Source organism: Hirundo rustica, chromosome 16 (genome assembly GCF_015227805.2).
Source record: "Hirundo rustica isolate bHirRus1 chromosome 16, bHirRus1.pri.v3, whole genome shotgun sequence".
Taxonomy (NCBI): Eukaryota; Metazoa; Chordata; class Aves; order Passeriformes; family Hirundinidae; genus Hirundo; species Hirundo rustica.
Window position 1 is genome coordinate 11,832,000 of NC_053465.1, and position 25,192 is coordinate 11,857,191.

General features: G+C 50.2%; 1 protein-coding gene across 2 annotated transcripts in view; it reads left to right on the forward strand.

Annotated features, from left to right (window-relative positions):
• Positions 1-10,666: 10,666 nt before the first annotated feature.
• Positions 10,667-25,192, forward strand: part of ACSS2 (acyl-CoA synthetase short chain family member 2) — a 30,889-nt gene continuing 16,363 nt past the window's right edge. For both annotated transcript variants that reach the window (XM_040079902.2, XM_040079903.2), the window contains exons 1-2: positions 10,667-10,816; positions 11,023-11,218. In XM_040079902.2, the coding sequence (XP_039935836.1) occupies positions 10,693-10,816; positions 11,023-11,218 (320 nt within the window). In that variant the 5' untranslated portion in view covers positions 10,667-10,692. The remainder of the gene's footprint in view (positions 10,817-11,022; positions 11,219-25,192) is intronic.

The window sequence follows — 25,192 nt, forward strand, 5'->3', positions numbered from 1 at the left end:
GCGGCGCCCGGCCGGCCCCTGGGGGACCCTTGTCCCTTGTCACCCAGCTGGGGGACACTCAGGGCAGGTGCTGCCCACCCTCACCAGCAGCCGGGGCCGGGCTGTGTCCCTGCCTGCCACGGAGGAGTCGGGTCCAGCGCTGCCACGGGCAATCTCCTGCTGTACATAGATCCTTTCGGGGTGGTTTTTAGCATTTTCATGGATAATCGGGGTTTTGGTTTGGTTTGGTTTTTTTAAAAGACTCTCTACTTTTTGGAATGTGGTTTCTCATTTTTACAACTGCCTTTTAATTATTTGTAATATTGGTCAGTTCTGTCTTACTCTGTAAATAACGGTGCTGGGCATTTCCCAGGGGGGCTGAGATGAGGCCGGCAAGGAATTTGTGGGGAAAATTTGCTTAAGGTGTGGAGGTGGCTGATTCTACTCCAGCCCCTCCATGGATTCTGCCCCTGTCCACATGCCAGTGCCCAGCCTGGGGTGAAACTCAAGGTGTTTTGGGCAAAGCGACACTTGCCCCTGCCTGTCCTCCTGCTTCTTCTCACCAGCCCATGCCAAGGTCGTATGAAGGGCACCTCCTGCCCTGATGACAGGCTCTCTGCCCGCCCCATCCTGCACCCCTGTGTCATGCCTGCTTGTTGTGTGATTAATAAAGGCCCTGCAACCCCTCACCCCCACCCTTGGTGCTGCCTTCGTGTGCTGTGGTGGGGGGACCGTGCTGCCTGTCCTGTCTGGGGCAGTGTTGCTGCAGAGGGAGGTGTGGGGTGACGCAATCCTGTCCCGCTGTTCCTGCCATCCTGCCTGCTGCCCAGCCCACACGTGGTGTCCCCAACCCTCTCCTCACCCACCTGTCTGTCCCTGACACCATGCCCACGTGCTGACCCCAGCTGTGCCACACCACCAGGGCTCCTTGTCAGTGGTCCTCACTGCCAGCACTGCCACCCCACACCAGGCTCCCCTCAGCTCTGCGTTGTCCTTGTGATGCTGGTGTTGCTTGTGGCTGCCCTGTCCCATCCCAGCCTGCACACACACCCACATGCCCCTTCCTCTGCTGCCCAAGGCTTCCTGCCCTTGTGCCCCTCGGCTGGACTCAGTGATCCCAGAGATCATTTCCAATCTTAATGATTCTGTGATCCCCTGGTCCCAGCCTCCCCTAAGGTTCAGTCCATTAAAGCCTCCCACCCTGAGGTTCTCCATCACCCACCAAAACCCACCTTCCTTTTGCTCTTCAATCATCCTTCATGTCCTATCCCTTTCATCCCTGCTCTTTAATCCACCATGTCCCATCCCTCTTTATTGTGCTCTTTCATCAGCCCTAACCCAACCAGCCCTCTTTCCTCCTCCCTCTGCTACTCCATCCCATTCCCCCTTCCCATGTTCCATCACCCACCATACCCCCATATCTTCTTTTTTGTCCCAACCCTTCTCCCACTGCTCCTCTGTTGTTCACCCATCCCTCCTTCCTTGCAGTCATCTCCTGTGTCCCATCCTTCCCTGCCACCCTCCTCCATCCCCCACCAGGTCCCGTCCTTCCTTTCTGTGCTCCTCCATCAGCCACCATGTCCTGTCCCTCCTTCCTGTCCTGCATCCTCCATCGTGTGCTGTCCTTTCTTGTGCTCCACTGTCACTCACCACCTCCAACCCCTCCCTCTTCAAATCCCATCCCTCCTTCCACACTCCTTCCAGTGTGCTCTCATCAGCTGTGTCCCATCCCTCCCTGCCATGCTGTGCTCCTCCATTACCCACCGTTTCCCCTCCCACCCTCTTGTGCTCCTGCATCCTACACCACACCACATCCCGCCTTGTTCTCCTCTGTCACCCACCACCTCCCATCCCTCCTTCCTGTGCTCCTCCATTGCTCTCCATATCCCACCCTCCAGTCTTCCTGCCACACTTTCATCCCATCCCTCTAACCTGCTCCTTCATTCACCATATCCTGTTCCTTATCTTCATTCACCACTATCTTGCGTTTTTTCCTTCTTCACCCTCACTATTCCCCATCCATCCTTGCCTTGCTTTGCCTCCAGCTTTTCCTTTCATATTCATGTGAACATCTCACCGTCTTCTTCAGCTCCCACCACCACTTTTCTCTGCATCTTACCATCTTTATCACTACTTATCCTCCATTAGCTCCCACCTTCACCCTAACCTCTTCCATTCCTTATCTTCTCCACATCTTTCTTCATCCTCTTCTCTCTTATCTCCTCTCTCAACCTCCTTCACTTCCCCATCCCAAAATCCACCCTCACTTTCCACCATTTCACCATCCTTTCAACTGCTAATGTCACCCAAATTTACCTTCTCCACCTCCACATTTCCAATCCCCTCTTTGTGCTTATCTATTTCCCATCTCCTCATTCATCCTCCTCCACTGCCCTCCAGTCTTTTTCTTCTGTCCCCTTAGTGTCTCTCTGTTCCTCCTGTCATCCATGTCCATCGCCCACTATTTTCTCATCACTCCTCTTTTTCTCCATCTCCCCTCCATCTTTTCCTCTACCACCTGCCATCTAATCTCTCCTTGTTTTCCATTTTGCCCACCTTCTTCATCCTCCACTTCCCACTGTCCTTCATCCTTCCCCATGCTCCACACCACCCACTATTTGCCTGTCCTTCCCACCCTCCACTTCCTGCCATCTGCCCAGTGTTCTCATCCTCCCCAACCTCACTTTTCATCTTCATGGTCCTTTCCCCCATCTTCCATCTCCTTCACCCTCTATCTCATACTTCTTCCTCTGCCCCAGTCCTTCCTGTGACCCTTCACTTCCCATTGTTCCCCATGCTTTTCCTGCAGTTTCACCTCTTGCCCTGTCCCTGTCACACTTGACCTCTGGCTATCTCACCATCCTGTCATTTGCCTCCCACAGTTTCCCTGTTTCTCCTTATGCTCCTCCACTTCTCCCCACCTTCCTATCCTCCTCTAAGTGTCCCACCAACCTCACAGATTTCCCTCTCCACCCCTCCCTGATCTCCAGCCATCCTTTCTTACCTCATGGCTCTCTCTCTACATTCTCCTTCATCTCCTACCTCTGTCCTGACTTCCAATCTTCTCCCAGCCTGACCTCTCCCATTTCCTCCCTGCACTGTTTTACTCCCAGCGCATCTGACTCCAGCTGCAATTTTCTGCTTCTCTTCCCACTTCTCCTGCCTTACATCCCATCCCTTACTGACCCAGGAAAGCCACTTTAGCTCAGCCACCCCAATGCACACAGGAAGGGCTCTTCCTGACATCAGAAAACCCTTCTCCCTAGGGCAAGTGCAGCTGGAACTGGTCATGGGGGGAAAGGGGATGACGTCTGCCCTTGGAAGGTTTCAGTAATTCAGCCAGATATAGTCACCAATGTCCTGATCTAACATTAGCAATAACTAAAGCTTGACTAGATTCCCTTGGATCACTTCAAGCGGTGAAGGATTTCCAAGAGGGGCGAGAAAAGCCAGGAATGGCTTTGAATGCATTGCTTGGGATGCTGCAGGACAGGAAGATCTATCCCTGCCATGTGCAGCTGCTCCATGATACTCAAGCAGACCCACCACACACTGCTCCAGCAGGACCACCTCATGCTCCACAGGGACCATCCCATGGTCCACAGGGACCATCTCACTGTGCTCAAGCAGGGCCATCCCATGCTGCCTGAGCAGGACCACCATAATGCTGCTCCAGTAGGACCATCCCATGCTGCCTGAGCAGGACCACCCCAGCAGGACCATCCCATGCTGATTGAGCAGGACCATCCCACCCTGCTTGATCAGCAGCACCCCAGACTGCTCAAGCAGTACATCTCCAGGCTGCTTGGGCAGGATCATCCAATGTAGCTGGAGCAGAACCTTCCCACGTTGCCCAAGGAGGACCACCCCATGTCGCTTGAGCAGGACCACTCCAGGCTGTTCAAGCAGAACTATTCCCAGGCTGCTTGAGTACCATGGGCCATCCCAAAGAGGCTTCCTGAAAAAGCTGCCAGCTCCCAGGCCTGTAAGTGATCCCTGAGATTTCCCCTCAGACCCAAGAGCCAGGATCTTTCATCATCCTTGTTCTCCTCTCCTCAGGCTGGGCCCTGCAGGACCACAGCCAACCCCTTCCAACAGCCCTATGGCTGCACTGGGGCACAAGGCTGCTGGCACCGCTGCCAAGGGGAGGACAGGTCCCCTCTCCATCCCAAGGGAGCTCCAAACTTTGCAGGACCCGGACACAGGGTCTTTCCCGAGCACCCCACATCACTCACGCACAAGGGCCAACCAGCCTCGCTTCACCGAAGACTCTTCCTTGCCATGTTGGAGGCTCCCAGCCATCCCATGGAGGGGACAGGGATGTGAGGGGCTGTCCCACTGCAGGGACATTGTAAAGCATTCCCGCCCATTTGCCTTCCTGGCTGGTAAATCTGGGGGAGGGTGGAGGGGATTTGCTACCTGTGTTAGGAGCTAGCTGAACTTAACGTGTCTCCCCAAGCTGGATTTCTTATTCCAAATGTTCAAACTGTTGTATATTGTACCGGGGTTTTTACATTGAATTATTGTAGAAAACAAAAATTTAAACCTGTTGAAAAAGTAAACATTAAAAATCTCTATGAAAAAAATAAACGTGAGCTTGTCTCCAAGTCCTCTCCTTTACAAATGTGTTGGAGCAGGGATGTGTCTCCAGCGGTGACTTTCCAGCGTGAGACCACACCACCCTCTGGTGTCAGCGCCGACCTCAGCTCCGCGCTGGCCCTGCTCCAGCCCTTTGCTCCCAGCTCTGCCTGGCTGCACCGCCTTAAATCCTGCTCGGCCAAAGCAGCTCCCCTCCTGCCCCCAGCACATGGACATCCCCGCATGGCCTGGGGCAGGATGTGGCCGAGCCAGAAGGAAGCAAAGCAGGAGCAGAGCTGCTTTGTTGGGTGCTGGCATCACCCTCACAGCCCCACCAGGCGCTGGTGCTGCTTCCCAAGCGGCTGGAGTGTGGGATGTACTCCTGTGTCCACACAGCCTCGCCCTGGGCATGATCGAGCCTAACCCAGAGCTCCAGCTATCCCTCCCTGCTCAATAAAACAGGGACAAAAGGAGGCAGCCACGTTTATGGGTGTGAATGGACACGCACTGAAGCCTGAGGACAGCTCACACAGGGAAGCTGTTTATTAAAACCCAACATCCTCGCTGTGCTGCTGATGAAGGCGCTGCCTCTTCTGAGCTCAGTTTCCCTTCCTCTGCAGCCCAGGCTTCCAACAAATCTCTTACCGACCTGGCCCCCTCTCCCAGAATGAAAATAGCACCAGCTGGCAGAGCCCAAGTAAACAAATGAGCCGCTGTGAGAGGAGAGAGCATCTTTGTAAGTTAATTGGCCCCATCTAAGAGTCAGACAGACATTTTCCTGTGGATAGATCGCTCGAGAAGCTCAGGCAAACAGCACTAACATGTCTCCTGGGTTTGATTTGTAAGCCTGATTGCGTTACTAGCTCATCTCCATATAGAATGATTATGAATATATTGTCTGTACTCTGCAGAGGACTAAATTACAAGGCTCTGATATTCATCAGCTACTCCTTGAAGCTTAAAACCACCTCAAATTCAGAGCTCTCTGTCCCAGTGTCAGCAGGGGTAGAAAGGAAAGAGCTCAGGGTTGATCTTTGTTTTCAGCACAACCTGGCCTGTTTTAACACCCTGCTTAAGCGGGCGGCTGGAGGGAGCAGCCTGAGCCAAAGGGCTGTGGAGCAGAGAAGTGCCAGAACCCAGAGCCAAGTGTATTGGTATTGAGCAGTTACATTTACAAACAAAGGAGCTGATAACTCCCAGCAGGACTGAAGGGCTCTTATCACGGTGCTGATTAAAATTTCCTCTGCAGCCAGCGAGGAGGGGGAGTGTCCTGAGTCGGGAGACAGTACAGCCCGGTGTTTAACCCTGTTGCTGCTGAGTGCTGATTCATTCAGCACAAGTGAAGGGCTGTCCAGTCTGGCCATGTGCTGAAAATTAGCCCAGAAAGGCCCAGCAGAAAGATCCACAACCTTGTCACAACCGCTCACTCCATCTCCTGTGCCTCCCACTCCATCTCACCTCTGCTCTGCAAGTCCCAGGAGTTTTTACTGGTGTCACTTGTGATTCCTTCCAGATCCTTTGCTCTTTTGTTCTGCCTCTCAATTCTGCCCTTGCCTGTGGTTAAAGAAATCTTTCCCTTCCCACTGCGGGATATTCTGATAAAGGCTCCTACTGCCTCTGGCACGACCATGCAAGGCACAAACTTGTTTGTGCTGTGATTAGTTCACCAAGAATAAAGTCCATAATAAAAAGATACCTTCTCTGATCAGCATCACTGACAGCTGTATCACCAAGCTGCTGAATCTGCCTCACCAGGCCCTGGTGCAGGCTGCCCTGCCCAGGAGATGCTCTGGGAGGAGCGGACAGGCAGTGGGAGAGGAGGTGGCTTGCTGTCCTCCACAAGCCCATGAGCCTCAGCCACCACACTGGTGCCTTGGTGTAACTCAGACACCTCTGTGCCTTCCTGTTCCTTCCTCCACTGCTGTGGGTTGCATCCTTCCTGCTTGATTCCTTCAGTGACTTGCATGAATGGGGATGTGATTCCCACATTTATTGGCAATAAGGCCAGTCAGAAGGCAATGCCTTGTGACCCCACTTGGACCCCCAGGTAAGTCACAGGCTCACCTGGGGCAGTGCTTTGTCCAAATTAGCACAAGTTTCCCCTGTCAGGCTGTCTCCTGCTCACCCCACCAGGATCAGAAGGTCTGAGGTGTACAAACCAGTTCACACTTTCCTGTTTCTTTCCCCCACGTCCAGCATCTCCAAGACTGAGATCTTTCATGTCAGGGAAGATACAGTGAAGGGTCCCACCACAGCAGCTCAGCAGCTGTGGGTGCTGCACTAGAGAAACTCTTTCCAGAGTATCCCAAGTTTCCAGAGTGTCCCAAGCAGAGTATGAGCAAGACACCACATATCCTGGCCAGTATCTTTTTTTTTTTTTTCAACTCTGTGTCACTTCAAGAGACCTTAATATACATTAATATATCCACTTCAAGTACTTTTATTCTTTTACAGGAAGAGGGAAATAAAGGGCCTACAATGAGCTGATTTTTCAGGACTGCCTGGGAGTTAGGAGAGCTGGGAGCCAAGCTCAGGGCAAGCCCTGCAGTATCCAGCCCCACCAGCTCCCCGAGCAGGACCCCAGCTGGATGCAAACTGCCCTGGGGTAGAGGAGCTGGAGCAGCAAAGCATGGTCACACAGGAGAAGCCCCTTTCCTAGATCCTGTAAAATCACCAAGAGAAGCCTGGACATATCAACAAAGTGTTCAAGGCCAGGTTGGACGGGGCTTGGAACAACCTGGCCTGGTGGAAGGTGTCCCTGCATATGGCAGGGGGCTGGAATGAGATGAGCTTTACATTCCCTTCCAACCCAAAGCATTCCATGATTCTGTGGTTTTTCAGCTGTGAGACACTGAAATGAAAATGTGAGGAGGGCTGTGTTTGTGCCACGGGGATCTGACTGATGGTACCACCTCTGCGGTTCACAACCCTGAACGCAGCAACTTGGAGAGTTACTGGAAGAGGAGAGAGCAGGGAAAACTATAGGAGGCTATTTGGAATTTTCTGCTTTGCCAGTGCTTTCTAAGAGGAGATGCACTCTCTCCCCATCAGGCAGCTTCCTGGGCCACAGCTGTGGACAGCTGCAGCACAAGAACAAAATTCCCTGGCTGCAGCAGCCCAAGCTGGGCAATGCTGGATGAAGGACAGCTGTGGGGCTCATGGGACATGGTGCTGCCCCAGCCTCGTGGCTTGGAATGTCCTACACACACAGGCAACAGTTGCTGGACAGAAATCATACTGTCACTGAGGCTGGTGGGGAATTTCAGCTGGCCAAATCACTGAAAGCAAAAAGCCAGTGAGAAGGGAAACAGAGGGTGCCTCCCAGATCTGCAAACCACCTCTTCATGGTTTGGGCTCTGGGACACTGTCCTGTGACAAGGAGAGTAACAAAGCCCTTTCCCAGCAGTGGGGTGAATGACAGCCCCCATCCTGGCACTTAGGGGGACAGAGGCTTTGTTAGAGAGCTCCTGGTAAATGCAAAATCCCTGGGACACAGGCTGCTGGAACTGAAGGTTAGCAAATCGTAACAGAAAATTATCAGCTTGAGGGGGCTTGTGAAGGACATTAGAAGTGCTGGTTTGTCCCACTTCTCAGGAGAGGATCAGTGTGGTTTCCAGCTGGGGTTAAATGACATGCCAAATGTACGCAGAAACTCATGGACCATTGATCCAAGGGGAGTGCTGGAGTACAGTTCCCACAGCTTCTGAGGAGCTTCAAAAATACCCCTGTCTGAGAGCCCAGGCTACAGAGCCAAACGGACTTTTTCTTAAAAAAAACCTCACCTTTTGTAATAGGGCACTTGGAGATAAAGATACTGCTGGCTGGTCAAGGGAAATTTGCAGGATTTGGCTGTATCCTTATTGGTCTACCCACAGAGAAAGCCTGGGCTCAGAAACTGGTGATCCCAGGCTGAAAGTTCAAAAAGGAATGTGCTAAAAGTGGGCATCTGGATGGATTGGACTTGTGCTGGAGACTTCACCTTCATCCATGTGATGGAGATCGAGACCCTGCACACTGACCTTCCTGTGAGATATATAGATATAGATATAGATATAGATATAGATATAGATATAGATATAGATATAGATATATAGATATATAGATATAGATATAGATATAGATATAGATATAGATATAGATATAGATATAGATATAGATATAGATATAGATATATTTTTTTTTTACAATGAAGTGAATAGTATGAGGCCACACTGTAGCTTTCCAGGACAGGGATTTTATAGCAGGTGGCTGAGGAAGCTTTGTTACTCAGGCTACACCATGGTGTGAGGGTGGCTGACAGATTTGGGATGCAAATCCTGCTGAGCTCATGTTGGAGGTGTGTAGAGAGTATCTCCGGAGTTGGACATTGGACACAGCCCATGGAGAGTAGTATCACCTGAACTACTCCAGGGTTTCACCTTAGAGTAAACCAGCTGTGTCCTCCTAAATGGGGTCACAGGAGAATCTTTGCCCTGAAGCAGTGTGGGCAGGGAGCAAACTGACACCAGGGCAGGGAGCTGCAGCACAGCCATGCCCTTCCAAACTAGGGAACATCCTTAATGAAAAATGCACACCAGTGCTGCTGCTTTTGTCTGTAGAACTGTTTCTGGCCTCTTTGCTGATGAGAACATTGCTTGGAGTGGCAGATGATGCTCACCACTCCACAAGTTTGTTTTCTCCTCCAGTCTTGGCAGGGCAACACTCCCAGGGAGTGCACAAAAGCATGGAAAATCCAAGGATACCCGAGTAGGCTATACCTGCTTGCTGACACTGTGCCAACTTCAAGTTTATGGACTTCAATCTTTTGAGTGCTCCTTGGCCCTGGCCCAAACCAGCACAAAATTCCCAGGGCAGGTGGCTGCCTGGGCACAGCAGTACTTTGCTCAAAGGGGTGCTATTCCCTAGTGGAGAAAAAGAATTTGAGGTGTTGGCAGCCTGCCTAAGAAATATCTTCTTGGCAGGCAACGTCATAGGGGCAGGCAATGCCGTTTGGGCAGTTGTGCTCAATGCAGGGAATGTTAAGGACTGGGATGACAAGGGGCCTGCTGCAGGAGGTACAACCACAGGCAATTCCTGCTATGAGACCAGACTCTTGGAATCACATTGCTCCTGGGGAGATCCCAGCTCCAGCCTCCTGCTCCAATGGGCATGGCTACTCAGGGGCTTGTCTTGTTGAATTCTGTGTCTAAGGACTGTGACCATGCTCCTACTCTAGGCTCCCATTCCAGCATTTGACTGCCTTCTTGGTGAAAAAAAAAAAGTTTAAAAAATGCTTAATTTCTCACTACCTGAAAGGATATGTACAAAGTTTTTGCAGGAGGAAGGTGCTCCGTGAACTGCCACAGCTCGCTGTGGGCACACAGCTCAGTGCAGGGGAAGTGGAGGGTCATGGTTCCGAACGAAAGTTGTTTTCCGCAGCGGGACAAGGCACGGAGTGCGGCCATCCCGCTGGCTTGAACTGGGGCTGGTGAAGGAGGATCCCACCGACAGTGCCCTGGGCTGCTCCCTCCGCCTGGCAGTGGCAGGGACTGGCACGGAGGGGACACAGCTCCTGAGGAGGGAGAGGTGGCTGACAGGGCAGCACTGTTAAACGGGGACACTGCTGGCATGGGGGACAGGGCTGATGGCGGGGGACAGGGGGTCACAGGCTGACAGGGGACACCACTGACAGCGGGACAGGGCTGTCAGGGGGACACCACCCACAGACGGGGCATGACCGATAGCGGAACACCGCTGGTCAGGGACACACTGCTGACAGGGAGGACACGGTGGGCAGGGTACATGACTGCAGGGTGACTTGGCTGACAGGGGGTCACCACTGACACGGGGGACTCCACTAACACAGGGGACACGGCTGACAGGGGGACACCGCTGGCAGAAAGGACAAGGCAAACAAAGGGACACCACTGACACAGGAACGCTGCTACGAGAGATGACACTGACAGCGGGACACCAGAGACACAGCCACACCGGCCGCGCTGCCCCGCCCGCGGGGCGCACGGCCGCTCCGGAACATGGCCGCCGGCCCGCTCCGCCGTGAGGGCGGGCCGTGCCCGCCGTGCCCGCCCCCGGCTCGGCGCGGCGGCGGAGCGGGGCTGGGCGGCCTCCGCCCGCGCAGAGCCTCGGCGTCTCGCCATGGTGCTGCCGGGGGAGCAGGCCCGGCTCTACCGGCCGCGGCCCGAGCTGCTGCCCGCGGCCCACGTCCCCTCGCTGCCCCACTACCAGCGCCTGTACCAGCGCTCCGTGGAGGAGCCGCACGGTGAGCGGGGCCGGCGCGGCGGGGCGGCGGCTCCCCGGGCCCTCCGGGGGTGCCCGCGGCGCCGTGGGGAGCGCGGGGAGCCCTCCGCGAAGCGCCGCGTGTGGGGTGCTCGGGGGGTGTGCCCACGGGGTGTTACCTGCCTCATCCCCGTTGCCCTCATCCCTGTTTGCCGCTCACGGGGCGCCGGCGCCCGTTGCCTTTTGCAGAATTTTGGGGAGACATCGCTAAAGAGTTCTACTGGAAGCGTCAGCACACGGGACCCTTCCTGAAGTACAACTTCGATGTGACCAAGGGGAAGATCTTCATCGAGTGGATGAAAGGAGCGACCACCAACATCTGCTACAACCTCCTGGACAGAAATGTCAATGAGAAGAAGCTTGGGGACAAAGTTGCTTTTTACTGGTAAGTTTCCGTTTTTATTGTGGTGGAGGGGATGTGTAAATAGCAGCCTAAAGCGTACACACAATGTCAGTTTCTACTGAGGTGAATGAAAACATAAAACCTGAGAGGGGCTAATCCTTAGATGGGTTCAACGTGTGTTGCTTGCGGTGTCCTTGGGAAGAGCTGTGCCGGGAAGCTTCTCTGCCCTTCTCGGGAAGCTTCTCTGCCCTTCCTGGGATGCACTGAAGTGCCCGGCGTAGCAGTGGGGAGCGCCCGACTCCCAGCTCTGCCTCTGCAGTTGTACCTGCCGAGAGCTCCGAGCTGTCAGACAGGAGTGAGGCAGGTGCCTCAGTCCCTGCTGAAGGAGGTAGATGTGGATAGAGGCACGGGATGAGGAACAACCAACATCGATAGATAAAAGCTAGTAAACCCCATTAGCTCCCGTGTTTATGTTTTATGGGTCTGGCAAGTTTCCACTCCTATGGCAGAAAGGTTCTCCTAATACCTGAGTTTATATGTGGATTCCTTGCACGTGAATGTGAGGTGCTTTCAGAAAGACTGGCGTCTGTATCTTTGAGAAGAAAAGTTACTTCTAACCCTATCTGAAGTATGTTTCTGGTTTTTTACCAGAGTTGTTACTAGTGTTAAAGTCCTTGTAAAACTTAATTTTCATGTTGATGCAAAGTAGGTTTCACTTGTGATGTCCAGGCTCCAGAAGTAATGCGCTCCTGCTGAACTAGCTCAGCTGGCAGCACAGCTGTGTCCTCAGACAGAGCTGTGCCTGGCTTTCCTGTGCACTTTGCTGTTTCCCTTGAGTTTGTATTCATGTAAGCTGGCTATGACTGTGTGTGGCAGGGCAGAAGCACAATTAAATGTACCCCTATGGTAGGCGTGCAGTAGCTCGTTGGGATATGGTGAGTCCCTTGAGCAGAGCAGATGGAGAAATCTTACTGTCATTGCAATAAAAATATCACTGATCTATTTAAGTGATTTATTGTGCAGCTGAAGGTCCCCCTGAGTCACCTGGTGTAGCTGACTGAGGAGCCACCCCGCTGCTGAAAGGAACATGGTTGTACCGGTGTGCTCTGGCTGTAAATTTGGCTTCAAAGAGTTTCTAGAGTCTCTATCCATAGCCCTGTGCTTCAGTGAAAGAATTACACACACTGCCTAGAAGATAATCATATTGATAAGGCACAGGTGAAATGCTGGAAAGTGTTTACTTCCCTGCTAGTTAAATACATTCTCTATCTCACTCTGATGTAAAATGACTGCAGTTTCTGAATGAAATCTCCTTTGTAAGCTCCTGCCGGTGAAGGTGTGCCAGCAAACAAAGCCATTTGGCAGCCGGTGCTGGGGTTTGTTGAGGGACTGGGTTCTTCGTGCATGTAAATCTTCGTGTGACAGTGAGGCAGCCGCCCACAGGTTTAATTTGGGCTTGGTGTACATTTTTCTTGTTGGTTATTCTGGCAGCCTTTCTGGGGGTATTTGTGATGCTGAGAAATGTTTGGGGTGGATACAAAAATGGTGGGTGGCTGTCAGTCATGGTGTTCACTGTGCTGAAAAGAAAAGTCTCTCTTCCTCCTTAGCACAGTTTCCCCTGAGTGTTTTGGGACAAACTGTCCTAGCGTGGCTCTGTCACAGGTGACCAGGCACTGTAGTGTGGAGCTGTCAGCTAGGAATGCCAGTGGGAGCGATGGAAGAGGCACACTGTGACAAACCTGTGGCACTGAGGGCTTGGGAAAGCGGGGCTGAGGGTTACAGCTCATAAAATTACTCCTCTCTGGGCACGTGGTTTTCTTAAAAGCAAAACAGTAATTAATTGCTCTCATCTTGTCCTCTCACATTTTGTGTTTAGCACTCTGGAATGAGCCTGGCTCCCTAAAATACTTGAGACTTGTCACACTGTATAAAAGGCCGAAAAATAAATTAAAGTCTATGAAAGATGAAGAGGGGGTTTCTTTCCGTTTTTGAACACCTGAGCCACTAGATTGCATCTAAGAAAGCCTGTAGCCTGTTAGATGGGAAAGGTGCTGAACTTACACCAAGGTTTGGTTGACTGCCCAGCTCTGAGAGCTCTCAAAAGATACAGGACCATGATCTTTGCTTTCGGAGAGGAGGTAATTAGAGAAAAGTTGAAAAATGTTTGGAGGCATTGCCGAGTGTCTCTGGGAAGCGACGTGTCCTTACAAAACTCAGAACTGCTGGCTGTGGCTGTCTCCAGTCTTGCACTGGATGGAAAGGAGCGAGCAGCTCGTTTGGGTTTATTAGGGCCAAGCTGCACTAAAGGTTCCTGCACCACCAGCAGTCCAGGACTGCCCAGATTGGCTCCACTCGGAGAGTCTAATCCCAAGCCACATGGAATTATATTTTCAGCACAAAGGGCAGTAGATGGGATTGCCTAATGCTGCAGAACTTGTACATAGGTGACGTTTGCTGTCGTGGTGTTGTCCTCATGGTGCTGTTAGGGCTGTGTAGTTCAAAATGGCCATCCTGAGTGTGTAGGAAACATGGATTTTTCCCTGTTGCCCTGCTTCACTAGGGTATCTCGGGCTGCTTGTGAACGTTACAAATATTTCTGCTTTCACTGCTTCTGATTCCTCTTTCTCTGCTTGGTATTGCTGATGTGGCCTAAAAGAAGGAACAGAAGCTCCAGGAAATACTTCTTATAAAGTGTTGCTCTCAAAAGTCAAATCTCTTTCACAATGGTGTGCAAAGGATGAGGTCAGTAACAGTGGCTGCTGTGCAGGTGGTACCTGTGGTGACTCTCGTGGGCCTTGCAGGGGAAATGGACTGGCCCAGCTACTGGGATGTTAAAGGGACCTAGAACAGTGCTGAGGACTTTGTGAGGGGTGGTTAATTAGGGCAGGAGCACAGTATTCCTCCACCCTGCTGTAGACATGCCTAGGTCACTTAGACAGCCCTTAGTTCTGTGCTGAAGTGTTTGTTAATTATCTTATATAAACTTCAGCCTGGGCAGCCGGTGAAGGTAAAAATATAACCGTGTGGGAATTAAAAAAAAAACACCACCACCTATTGCAAAACTCTCTAATTAGACCCTGGGGTGTGAAAGTATTTGGATGAGGCCTGTTCTGTGTGTAAGATGTGCCTCTGTTTCTCAAACCAGTTACCCCAGCTGCAGTGCTGGTGGTGCCTGGTGGGACAGGGACAGGAGGTAGAGCTTTGTTTTCAGAGTCCCTCTAGCCAGGTGCTCCTGGCTTTTGCCATCTCTGGGAGAGTGTATTCATTTTTTGCTTTTTTATTGGCATATGGTATTACACATCTAGAAAGGAGCAATAAAGATAGTAAAGGCTGCCAGAGCTTATTAGAACTTTGTTTAGCAAAATAATGAGTGCCTATGGTTCCTCTTCTGGGCCTAGAACAGACACGACATGCAAATACAAAATTAGAAGGTGTGGTTTATTTGGTTTGGGTTTCTTTATACGATTTGACTTTAAAATGTAATCATGGATTTAGGACCTTGTAGCCTTGAGGTTTCTTCCAATAAAACTTTACATAAGAAAAAAACGAACAACTATAACAGCATGTTAAAAAATATAGAAGATAACAAACCAGCCTCACATGTCTGTCATATGCACAGATGCTGTGGCAGAGGATGCTGGCTGTTAACATCCCACCTTTCCAAGTGCTTAATTGAAGCCAGCTTCTACATGATGCAGTTGGCTCTGCTGTTCCCACTGCCTTCAGGATTTTGGAGCATCCAAACTGACCGTTCAGTTCTTTGATAACTTCCAGGATGACTTTATCCTTCCAGTGGTGCAGCCTCTTTCCATGCTCTTCTGGCGAGCACATCCCTAAATCACAGTTTGTTTGAAGAACAAAATTCACCACTGGGAAGGTTCCTTTTACTGATCCACATTTGGAAGTGTGTGCTTGGTTTGGTTCATGCCCACAGCACTACCCAGGCTCAGCACAGCTCCTTTCCTGATGGGGATTCTCCATGGGAAAAGGGGTGGCCCCCTCAGCCCTTTCTGAGGTGCCTCCCCAGCAATCCGTGTCATCTCCCTGTGTGTGTGCAGAGGGATAGATTGCTCATTTTGGCAGATACTAATTATTTTGGAAGCACTGCTGAGCAGTACAATGCTCTGCTTCTGGAAATCAGGCACATTATGTGCACCTAAAATAGGTAATAAATTACATTGAATGTATTAGTATTTTACAAAGCCTTAAATCTTGTGCCTTCTTCAAGGGCAATGATAGTTGTAGATTCCATCACAGAAAGTGTAGCTCTTTTCTGGTGGGCTCTGTGAAATCTGTCAGTGTGGGAGACGGTGACAAAATTGAGAGCTTCAGACAGCATTTCTCATCCCTCCAAAGAGGAATATCCCTGCATCATGGGGATGACTGAGCTGCGTGGGTAGTGCAGGACTGGGGGTGGGGGGAGCATCAATAGAAACATGATATTAAACTAGGTATATAAAACAGGGACTACAGGGAGTAGTGTAGTAGCTCAGGCACGTCCAAGGCATGTGCTTTCCTGGCTTCTTTGAATTTTGCTCTCCCAGTTCTGGGCAGTCACCAAGCAGTGTGGTTAGTGCTGCGTGGTAGTGCAAGCAGCCACTGTCTTTGGGCACTTAGATATTACGCACAGGCTGGGACAGGAGGCACTTGTAGCTTCTCCTCAGGTGTAGCCCCCTGACTTTTCTCCATAAGTGGATGGAGTCTCTAACTTTGGCTGTGGGCTGTTTGGAGCAAGGTCATGGTGGGTTTAAAATTAACTGATTTCATGTAACTGCTCTGAATTTCCTGCTGTAGATTGCAGATGAGATACAAAGATGATGCCTGCTGAAGGGTTTGAGATTGTCAGTTTGGCCTGAGGGGCTGGAAAACACAGGGATCATGGTCTAAAACTTGTTACCTCGGGCTCTATGTGTGTGTGCCAAGGCCCATTTTCCTCTGTCATATCTTGAGGTTCTTCTGTCCTGAGTGTATCTGTTGTACACATGTGCTGTATCCTCCATCCTGTTCATTACTAGTGAAATCTCCAAGGTAGTTCCCAGGTGAGCGGTTGTGCCAAAGGGATGAAATAAATATCTGAGAACAGCAAACTACCTCCTTCAGGCATGGGTAGGGTGTGCTTTCCTGGATGCTGTGAGTCAGCAGATTGAGCACTGTGGTACTCAGGCACTTGGTGTGCTCAGAGTCACTGGAAGTTGTTTTTCCATTCCAAGGACTGACTTGAAAGCAGAATTTGACTCATCCCTGTCAGGTACACTTGCTGGTTTGCAGGGAGATGCTGGGAAGGGTGATCAGTTTGTTGTTTTGGAGATCTCAAGCCCCATTCCTGCTCTGCAGAGTCTCTTCCATCCCAGGATGCCAGGCAGGGCAGGAGCAGGGAGCTGACAAGTGCTCTCAGCCTCGTGCTGTTCTGCTCTGCAGTGTGAGGAAGGAGAGGGACAGGTATTAAAGGCTGGTGACCACTTGGTTACCCGGTGCCTGTGGTCTCCTGTGGTTTTGCACATTCAGAAGCCCCCCTGGACTTGTGCCTCCATGGGAGGGCATTCCGCATTATTGAAGATTTTCTCTGGAAGTAGTTTTTACTGAGTTCAAATAACACGTAATCCTGCTCTTGGAGACAGAGTGGGATTTTTCTTCTGTTAAGTCAAATCTGTTAAGAGGGAAGGCACTCTGGTAACACTTGGGTAGTTGCTCCTTGGCAGAGCAGTGAGGACAGGGGTTGTTTAACTTTCCTGCCTGGGAGAGCAGCTCAGCTGCCTTGAATCAGGGGAGCAGCTTTCACTTGAGTTTTGTTGGAACTGTTTGTTTCCAGCCTTTTGCTCAGAAACCTTTGGTAGCTGCTACTGGCAGGGATACAGCATCCATCCATATAAATACAAGAGAATATCCAGGAAGTATTGTACCAGATAAACAAGTGGGGTGTCTGTAAGTGCCCAGGATTAGATGGCATGTGCCCCAGATAGGGGCAGGAACTTGAATGGGGAATTGCAGAGCTTCTGGCCAGGGTGCCCCGGTGGTATTTGCAAAAGGCTGCAGTGCCAAGGGCTGGGAGGTTGCCAGTTCCCCTTTGCCCAGAGAGGGCAGTGGAGAGGGTCCTGGGAAGCAGTAAATCTGACTTGTATCCCTGGGGATGCAGTGGAACAGGGTCACTGGGAGAGGTGGTGGAGCTGCTGGCACAGCTGCCACATCATGAGGCCGGTGGTGCTGGGTGTGTGGAGGTGGCTCTTTTCAGACCGCCTTTGGGAGGTTTCCCACAAAAAGTTTGAGAAAGTATTTCAAGTGTGCCTGGAAGGACAGTGTTTTCATGGAGGTGATGTAGCCTTGCCCTTTGCTTCCTCACTTTCAGTGGACTCTCTTCAGGGTCAGCAGCAGGACTGCCAAGGGCAGTGTTTAAACAGAATTGCTGATGGTGGCCTGGCTCACATGCTCCAGAAGCACCATCTCCTGCTGCTGTTGCACCTGGAGGCCAAACATCAGCCATGGTTCTGACCCACCGTGGTACTTTGGTTTAGTCTAAGAGGCTCTTGGCTGAGCTGCTGTGAGCACAAGTGCAGTGCTGCTGTGTAAAGGACACCAGTGACAGCTTTTATGTTCTTTTTTAGTACTTTTTCCTCATCCTCCTCGTTGCTCTGACAGCTCTCTAGATTCAGCACGAGGGACTTAATAACTTTTCATGAATTTCTGCTTCCATCCCTACCCAAACATGTTGGTCTATACCTTGTGCAATGCTGCCTTTCTGCGTGGTTCTGAGGGTGTGGTTGTTACAATAACTACCTGGGGCAGTGTGGGGGGTGGGTGTGCACAGACAGTGGCACCTGGATTTTCTCATGTCTGTGAAACTTTTGTCTTGTTCTGCTGGCAGCTATTACAGACAACTGGATTTGTTTTAAGAATACTTGATTGCTTTAGGAAGGGGCACTGTGGTTGTGCAGTGATGGCATATTGCAAATATTGGCTGGAGATTTGAAAATTCTGCTGGATAAATGGAGTTCGTGGACAGAGAGGATGGTGAACTTCTGTATGGATTCAGGACACGGAAGATCAGAGCCTTCAGCTTGCTCACTGGACTAGAAAACCTGATTATTTTAGCTGTGTGAATGGCTTGTGTGTTCTCCCTTGGCACCCTGGTGTGAATGGAGCAGCAATGGACAAGGACTCCAGCTACACATGGATGACACTTGCTCCAAGTAGGGGACAAAATGCTCAGGCTTTGCCAAAAGAGGTGTGAGTGGGTGCTTGTTGGAAGCGTGGCATTTTTCTGGTGGGTTGCTGCACTTGCTGTGCCTGGTGGACTCTGTGCCCGGAGCTCCTGGGCTGAAGTGTCGATGGCCAGTGGTTTCACAAGAGCTCTCACCTCCCCCCTTTTGGAGCAGGGTTTCAGTTCTCCGTTTGCATTTCTACACATCACTTGGAAATGTCGAAATGAGGTGCGGTAGGAAATCGTGAGCCCTGGCAGTTTGCCATGAATTCATTTTCATAGATGTCACCTTCCTTCTTCAGGGGAATTCTCAAGGAAGTTGGGGGCCTTCCTGGTTGCTTTGTCACACCTGGCTGCCTGATAAGAGAAGCTGTGGCTGTCCCATCCCTGAGAGTGGTCAAGGTCAGGTTGGATGGAGCTTGTAGCAACCTGGTCTAGTGGAAGCTGTCTGTGCCCATGGAACCACACTGTCTCTGAGTTCTTTTCCCCCCAGACCATTCATTTTATGATTCATTCAGTGACAGTGAAGTATGTTTTCCACTCTTGTTGCCACTGACCATCTTCCAAGAGATGTTCCCTAAACGACGACGTCCCAACAGGTGGCACCTGGCCTTCACCTCTGGAGGTTTATGATGCATGAAATTGAATTAAATCTGATGAAAAGCCTAATTTCCTACCATGCCCTTTATGGATATTGTTTGAGCCTCCATTGAAATTGCCTTGCCTGGCTCTTTGTGTTTTTAGAAGCTCTTCAAAATTTGGCAGAATGTTCCAGCCAGAGATGCAGCTATTTCCCAAAATGGGGCATTTCCCAGCTGCAGGCGGCTCGTTGATTATTTTACTTACAGAAGCTTCATCCAGGGTCTGTTGAACAGCCCAACTGTAAATTGTTTAAACAAACAATCAGCTGTTTTGTACTGAATATAAGCCCTACTCCCTCTGGACTGGTAAAAATAGTCCATGCTCCTTTGAAAACCTCACTGATGGTAAACATCTAAAATGTTTCCTCTCGTGTCAAACTGGCACATTTTTCTGCAGCATTCTGTGGGTTTGGCTGGTGGGGCTGCAAGTGCTGGCTGTGGGCAGCCAAACTCTGTGACGTGCTGCGTGAATCTTGCACATGAGCTCTGTTGCAACGCTGTATGATTATTTTGTTTTCAAAAAAGTAATTCAAATTTGCTTTAAAAAAACCTCTCCCCTAAATAAAATATGGAAAAAAAAAAAAAAAAAGCTGTTGTTTGTCTCCACTGGTTCTTCTCTCATGTTTTGAAGTACTTCAGAAAGTAAGACAGTTGTTGCTTTTCCTCTTGACTTGATGGTTACTCAGTATCAAGCAAGTAGGAAAATCCTGAAGCCGCAAGAGAGCAAATTCTCCTTGCTGAGCCCACCAGCACAGAGTGGCTGCTGACACCATCACCAGGGTATTTACATGTGGTCTGTATGACTCGTAAAATGACTTATCTTGTTAAATGTGCCAGGGTGAGAGTACATTTCCCTTGAAGAGGGATTTGCTGGCTGCTGTCGATCCTGTCTTCTCCAAAACTGTTCCCCTGGAGTGTTCTGGCTCTCAGGTGTGAGCACAGAGTGTACAAATCCCATGGCACTGAGTTCACTTGCCCATGTCAGCTGATGAACCAGCAGCGGTGGGAGGTGTTGATTCCTTTAGAAATCTTTCAGAAATCCTTTAGAGCATCCCACTGCCTAAAGAAAGGGGCTTGAAGTAGATTATTAGGGCATAGCCTGGCATGAGTAGGGTAACTGGAGGGAATTTTGACAGGTTGATAAATAAAGAGTGGTTTTGGAACAGTGTCCACCTCCAGCTGGGCTCTGTGGTGTGAGATCACTCAGGGTATGGCAGAGTGGTTGGGCTGCACAAGATAAATATTATTTCTTTCGATGCCTCTGGTATTTGTTCAGCTTCTGAAAGGCTGTAGATACAAAGAGTAGCTTGGAATGTATTTAATGAGAAGGAAGGACAGAAAGATGGATGTGGTTTTCCTATGGGACAGTAACAACGATGTGGTGTTTGTAGGCTGCGTGTCCATGTAGCTGTTTTTAAAGGTAGGTAGAGGATCGATTCTTTGATCAAAGAGCAAATGGTGACCCAGTGTCCCTGTAGAAGTAAGCTCCATTTTGGCTGTTCTGTAAATGCATAGTGCCTGTGTTGGAGTCAGTTGGGCTGGAGAGGATGGGCCTGAGCACAGAACATCGTGCCCTGCAGAGCACAGGGCTCCTGCTTTGGCACAGCTGCTTTGGGCTTCTTGACAGCAACAGGAGCCCGCTCATGCTCGATACAGGATCAAGTTCAAGTTGGGATGGTTTGGCTCAGAGATGGATTTGAGGGCAGAGCTGTGTTAGGCCCTACCTTAGTATATGGGGGACACTGGAAGGGAAAACTGATGGATGGTTTTAATGCAGTTGTCAGAGTCAGCTGTGTGGATTTAGGAAGTGATGGTATTAAACTGATAAGATTCTTCTTTTTCCTGGGTTTTCTGTTCCCAGGTTTTCTCAGTGATGTTTTCTCAGTGCTGCCAAATATTTCTGAACACACTGAGAAAACCTTTTCGCCAGCCCCTCCCAAGCTGAGCTCTGTCATTACGCAACTTCTTCTTTCTTGATCCGTGTTGTGATGCAAGGGGATTTAAGTGTGGTGATGATGAGGTTGAGCTTTCTGGTAAACTTGCTGCTGAGGAAACCTCAGTCTTCCCAGAACTCCTTTGGGAATTTTACATTACTGTGGTGGGAGATGATGACATGAAGCATGGGCAGGGCTGGGCAGTCTGCCCCATTATTATGAAAAGTTCTCATGGAGGTTTTTTGCAGACCTGCTGCAGACCCATCTCTCTGTGCATTTAAAAGCATTTCCATATTGAACAATCCATGCAAATACCAGAATTTTTTTTTCTGATGAAAGAGTGTCTTTTTCTGATTATCTTTCACAGCTTCTCTCCCCAAACTTCATGTAATCTATCTTCTCAAAATGCAATCTGTTTTCTCAAAAACAGATTTATAAGGCGATCTTTACTAAAGGGCCATTCCTCTCTCAAATGGCATAAGCAAAGCTGTGGCACAGGGAGAAATCCTACTTTTTTTCAGTTTTGGCTGCTGTTATTCTCGAGAAACCAAGGTATGTCCAGGCAGACCCTTTTCAGGCAGCAGTTTTTGGGGCTGTCCTAAGAGCAGCCGAGGCTAGGTTGTGGCAGGAGGTGTGTGGGCAGCTGACACCAAGGTGGCTGAGCACGCCCAGGGCTCTCGCTGCCCATGCGGCTCACACGTGAGCACATTCCCCACACGGCAGCAGCCTGGCTGGCCCAGCTCTGCCTGGCATTTTGGCTGCTCTAATTCTGGATGTGGAACGGATCAGAGAGCTGGGAGCCCTCCTGGCCACCCCCAGTGACCTTGCACGTGAAGAGCTGTCACCACTGCGGGAAAATTCCTTCCTTTACCTTGTACTCTGCTCTGGGGACAGACTGCTGGTGAAGCAGGAGCTGGGGATCTCTCATGCTGCATTTGGTTCCATGTTTAGGAGGGATTTTGGGCTCTGAGCATGTTTTAGTTTAGATGGCAACAGAGATGTTCTGGGATGGACGTTCCCACAGTCCTCATCCCTGCTCTACTGGAGTCACAGAATCACAGAATTAACTAGGTTGGAAAAGATCTTAGAGGTCATTGAGTCTCTCTGTGGTTCCCCACTGTGCAAATTGTTCCTGTGACATGGCGTCTTCTAGTAGAGGCTACTTTCCCTCTTACAGCACCTTTTCCAAACCAGGAATCCATGTTTTCTTACGGGTGCATTTCAGTAGGTAAAATGCAGAGCCTTTGTCCTTCATTAAGAAAAAATTGCTCTGTGGGCTGCCATCACATCTCTGCCAGTCAGAAAATGAGACCTGGTGGCTTTGAGATGGTTTGCTGTGCTCTGAAAATTTACCTTTCAAGTGCCCCCCCACCTGTGCTTGGTAACTTTGGGTTACTGCTTTTATCAGTCGCAGAATGGTTTGGGTTGGAAGGGACATTAAAGCTCCTCTCATTCCACCCCGCTGCCATGGGCAGGGACACTTTTCACTATCCCAGACTGCTCCAAGCCTCGTCCCACCTGGCTTTGGCTTTGTCCCTAACTTGGTTTGGTCTGTGATTTTTTGTTTCTGACTGTGTGGATCTGCAGATGGTCTGGCAGATCTTGAAGACTTCTAACACTTCACTTGCTTGGCTTTGTTTCCTCCTTTTCTCCTGTACATCACCTTCTCAGTGGTGTTGTAGCCCTTGCAAACCACAATTATCATCCTCAATTCCTTTGAAACTGTAATTGCCACTGATGCAACTGATGCTACCCGTGCTTCCTGCTGCTCTCTGCCAGCGTGGGGACAGCTTTGCCTAGGGAGTTGTAGTCATCTGTTACTCAAACTAGTGATGCAAATAACTTTTCTGTAGAAATGTGGTAAAAGAGAAAAACCAAAAAATGTTGGTGATTCGTTTTCAGGTCAGCTTTGCTTGGTCTGTTTGGGTGCTCTGGGAAGAGTGTGTCACCGTGGCCACTGAGTTCTTGTCCCTCCCTTGTGTTTGTCACCCTACAGCTGAGACGGGCTCAGCTCACTTGGTTAGGTGAAGCAGACCATGCTTTGGAAAGTCCTGTAGTCAGCCCTGGTGCTTGGCAGAGCACAGTAATTCCTTAACCTGCTTTGGTGCAAATATCCAGGAAAGCATCTGAGCACAGCATCCCTCTCCCACCCTGCTGCTCCTCATCCCTGACTGCTCCACAGGGTCGGTGTGAATGGGGCTCTGCAGGAATGCTTGCTTGATCCTACAAACCACCTTCCCTGCTACACTGTGTATGTACAGCACTAAATCACTTGCTCACCTGCATGGTGGCTCTTAACAGGGAAGCTTAACCTTGATTTACTACCTGGGCATCAGGTGAAACAGCTCTGTGGCTCTGCACCTCCAAGGTCAAACTCCCAGCTGAGCAGGCAATCTGTGAGCCCCCTGTAAGTGTGGTAGTGCCGCTGAGGTGACAAGTGTTTGGCTTTCTCACCTGATGTTTTCTTCCTCTCCTGCCTGTGTGACTTCTCCATGCAGTTGTTCCTTGCTCGGACGCTGGCAGGGTCTGTGCCTTGGGGCTTTGTGTGTGTCACGGCATCTGCTCTGAGGTGGGGAGCTCCTTGTTTTAACTGCTGGCAAAAGGGAGCAGGAGGGTAAGAGCTCTGCAGAGCCTGGGCTGCCTTTCATATATTGACAGGCATCTGTCTTGAACAGGGCAAGGCACTGCCATCCTGCAGTGATGGTCCTCGATGCCCTTGGGGTGTCTGGCCCTGGCAAGGATTGGCTGCAGGCAGATACAAAACTCTCTCCTTTGCAGGAAACCTGACTTCTTCAACAAATCACCATTTCTAGGAGAAGACCTGCCTCGGAGGGCTTCCTATTGTGCATCTGTGTGTTTTGTTGAAGAACTTGCATTTACTGAGTCAGTGGCTGGTTCAGTGGAGATCTTAGAATCAGAATTGGTTAAATTGGAAAGGACCTTAGAGGTTATCTAGTTCTACTCCCTGCCATGGGCAGGGACACCTTCCACTATCCCAGGTTGCTGCAAGCACCGTCCAGCCTGGCCTTGGACACTGCCAGGGATCCAGGGGCAGCCACAGCTTCTCTGGGCACCCTGTGCCAGGGCCTCTGCACCCTCACAGGGAAGGATTTCTTCTGTATGTATTCCATATGGCCAAACTTGCCTTTTTCCAGCTGAGCATTCACACAACATGCAATATGTAAAACACAGGCTTCTCAAGTGCTAAAAGTCTCAAATACATTCCTGCCATGAGCCAGATGATACTGTAAAATTTTGCATTACAGTTGCTAAATGTAGGACTGGGTTTGAAGATGAAAAAAACGTCAGACTCACTATGCTTCACCATGTATTTCATCTAATGATGTATCTGGGATGTTTGGGGAGCTGAGAATTGGATTTTCCTTTCAGAAGAAGCCTTGCTGTTAGAGCACAGATTGCACATTAACAATTGCAGCAGCGCTGCTGCCAACTATTTTCACCAATAGATCTTAAAAAAAAAATGTATTTGGGGAGTGTTGGATTTGGTGGGATTAGACCTGCGGAGATGAGTTCTGCAGTGCTGTTTTCAGAAGAGTGAGGTTTATTTTCGCAGTTTTATTTCTTTTTCAGTTGAATTTGGACAAGGGAGCCCATGTGAGATGGTCAGGGCTGACAGCTCTTGCTTATGTCAGATGGGCACCGTTGGGAAGATGCTGCTGGCAGAACTTGGATGCCACGAGTTTACAGGCTCAGTTTTGATGCAGAGAGTACTCGATAGGATGCAAGTGGGCATTCCTTTAAGTGCCCTGTCTAAAAACCCATCATTCATTGGGCTTTTGTGCCGGAGCAGAGGCCTGAGCAGTCTGAGTGCTGCTGTAGCCCACTGAGTACAGCTGTGGGCACTCCAGACTGTTTTCAGAAGCAGGGAGACATAAAGCAATTGCCTGCTCTTGGGAGACTGCTCGAGGCCTTGGCTGGAGATGCATTGAAAGGAGGCGTCCTGTAGAAACAAGGACATGATTTGTTTCCCATTGAACAAAAGGTCTTAAAATCTGAAGCCTGAGGTTTGCCCTGCTGGTGCTAGGGGAGCTCTTTTTGCAGTCACGCAGATGGATGGAAAGGACTTTGAAAGCCTCCTGAAAATCCTCACAAAAGTTTTAACTTCTTTTTGGCTCTGCTCTGTGCTTTTTCTGCAGTGCCTTATGCAAGATGCCTTAGTTCTGGCCTTCAGGATGAGCCTGGGTACATTCCTTGGCCTGAATGTCCCTCTGAAATCCTGCCAAGG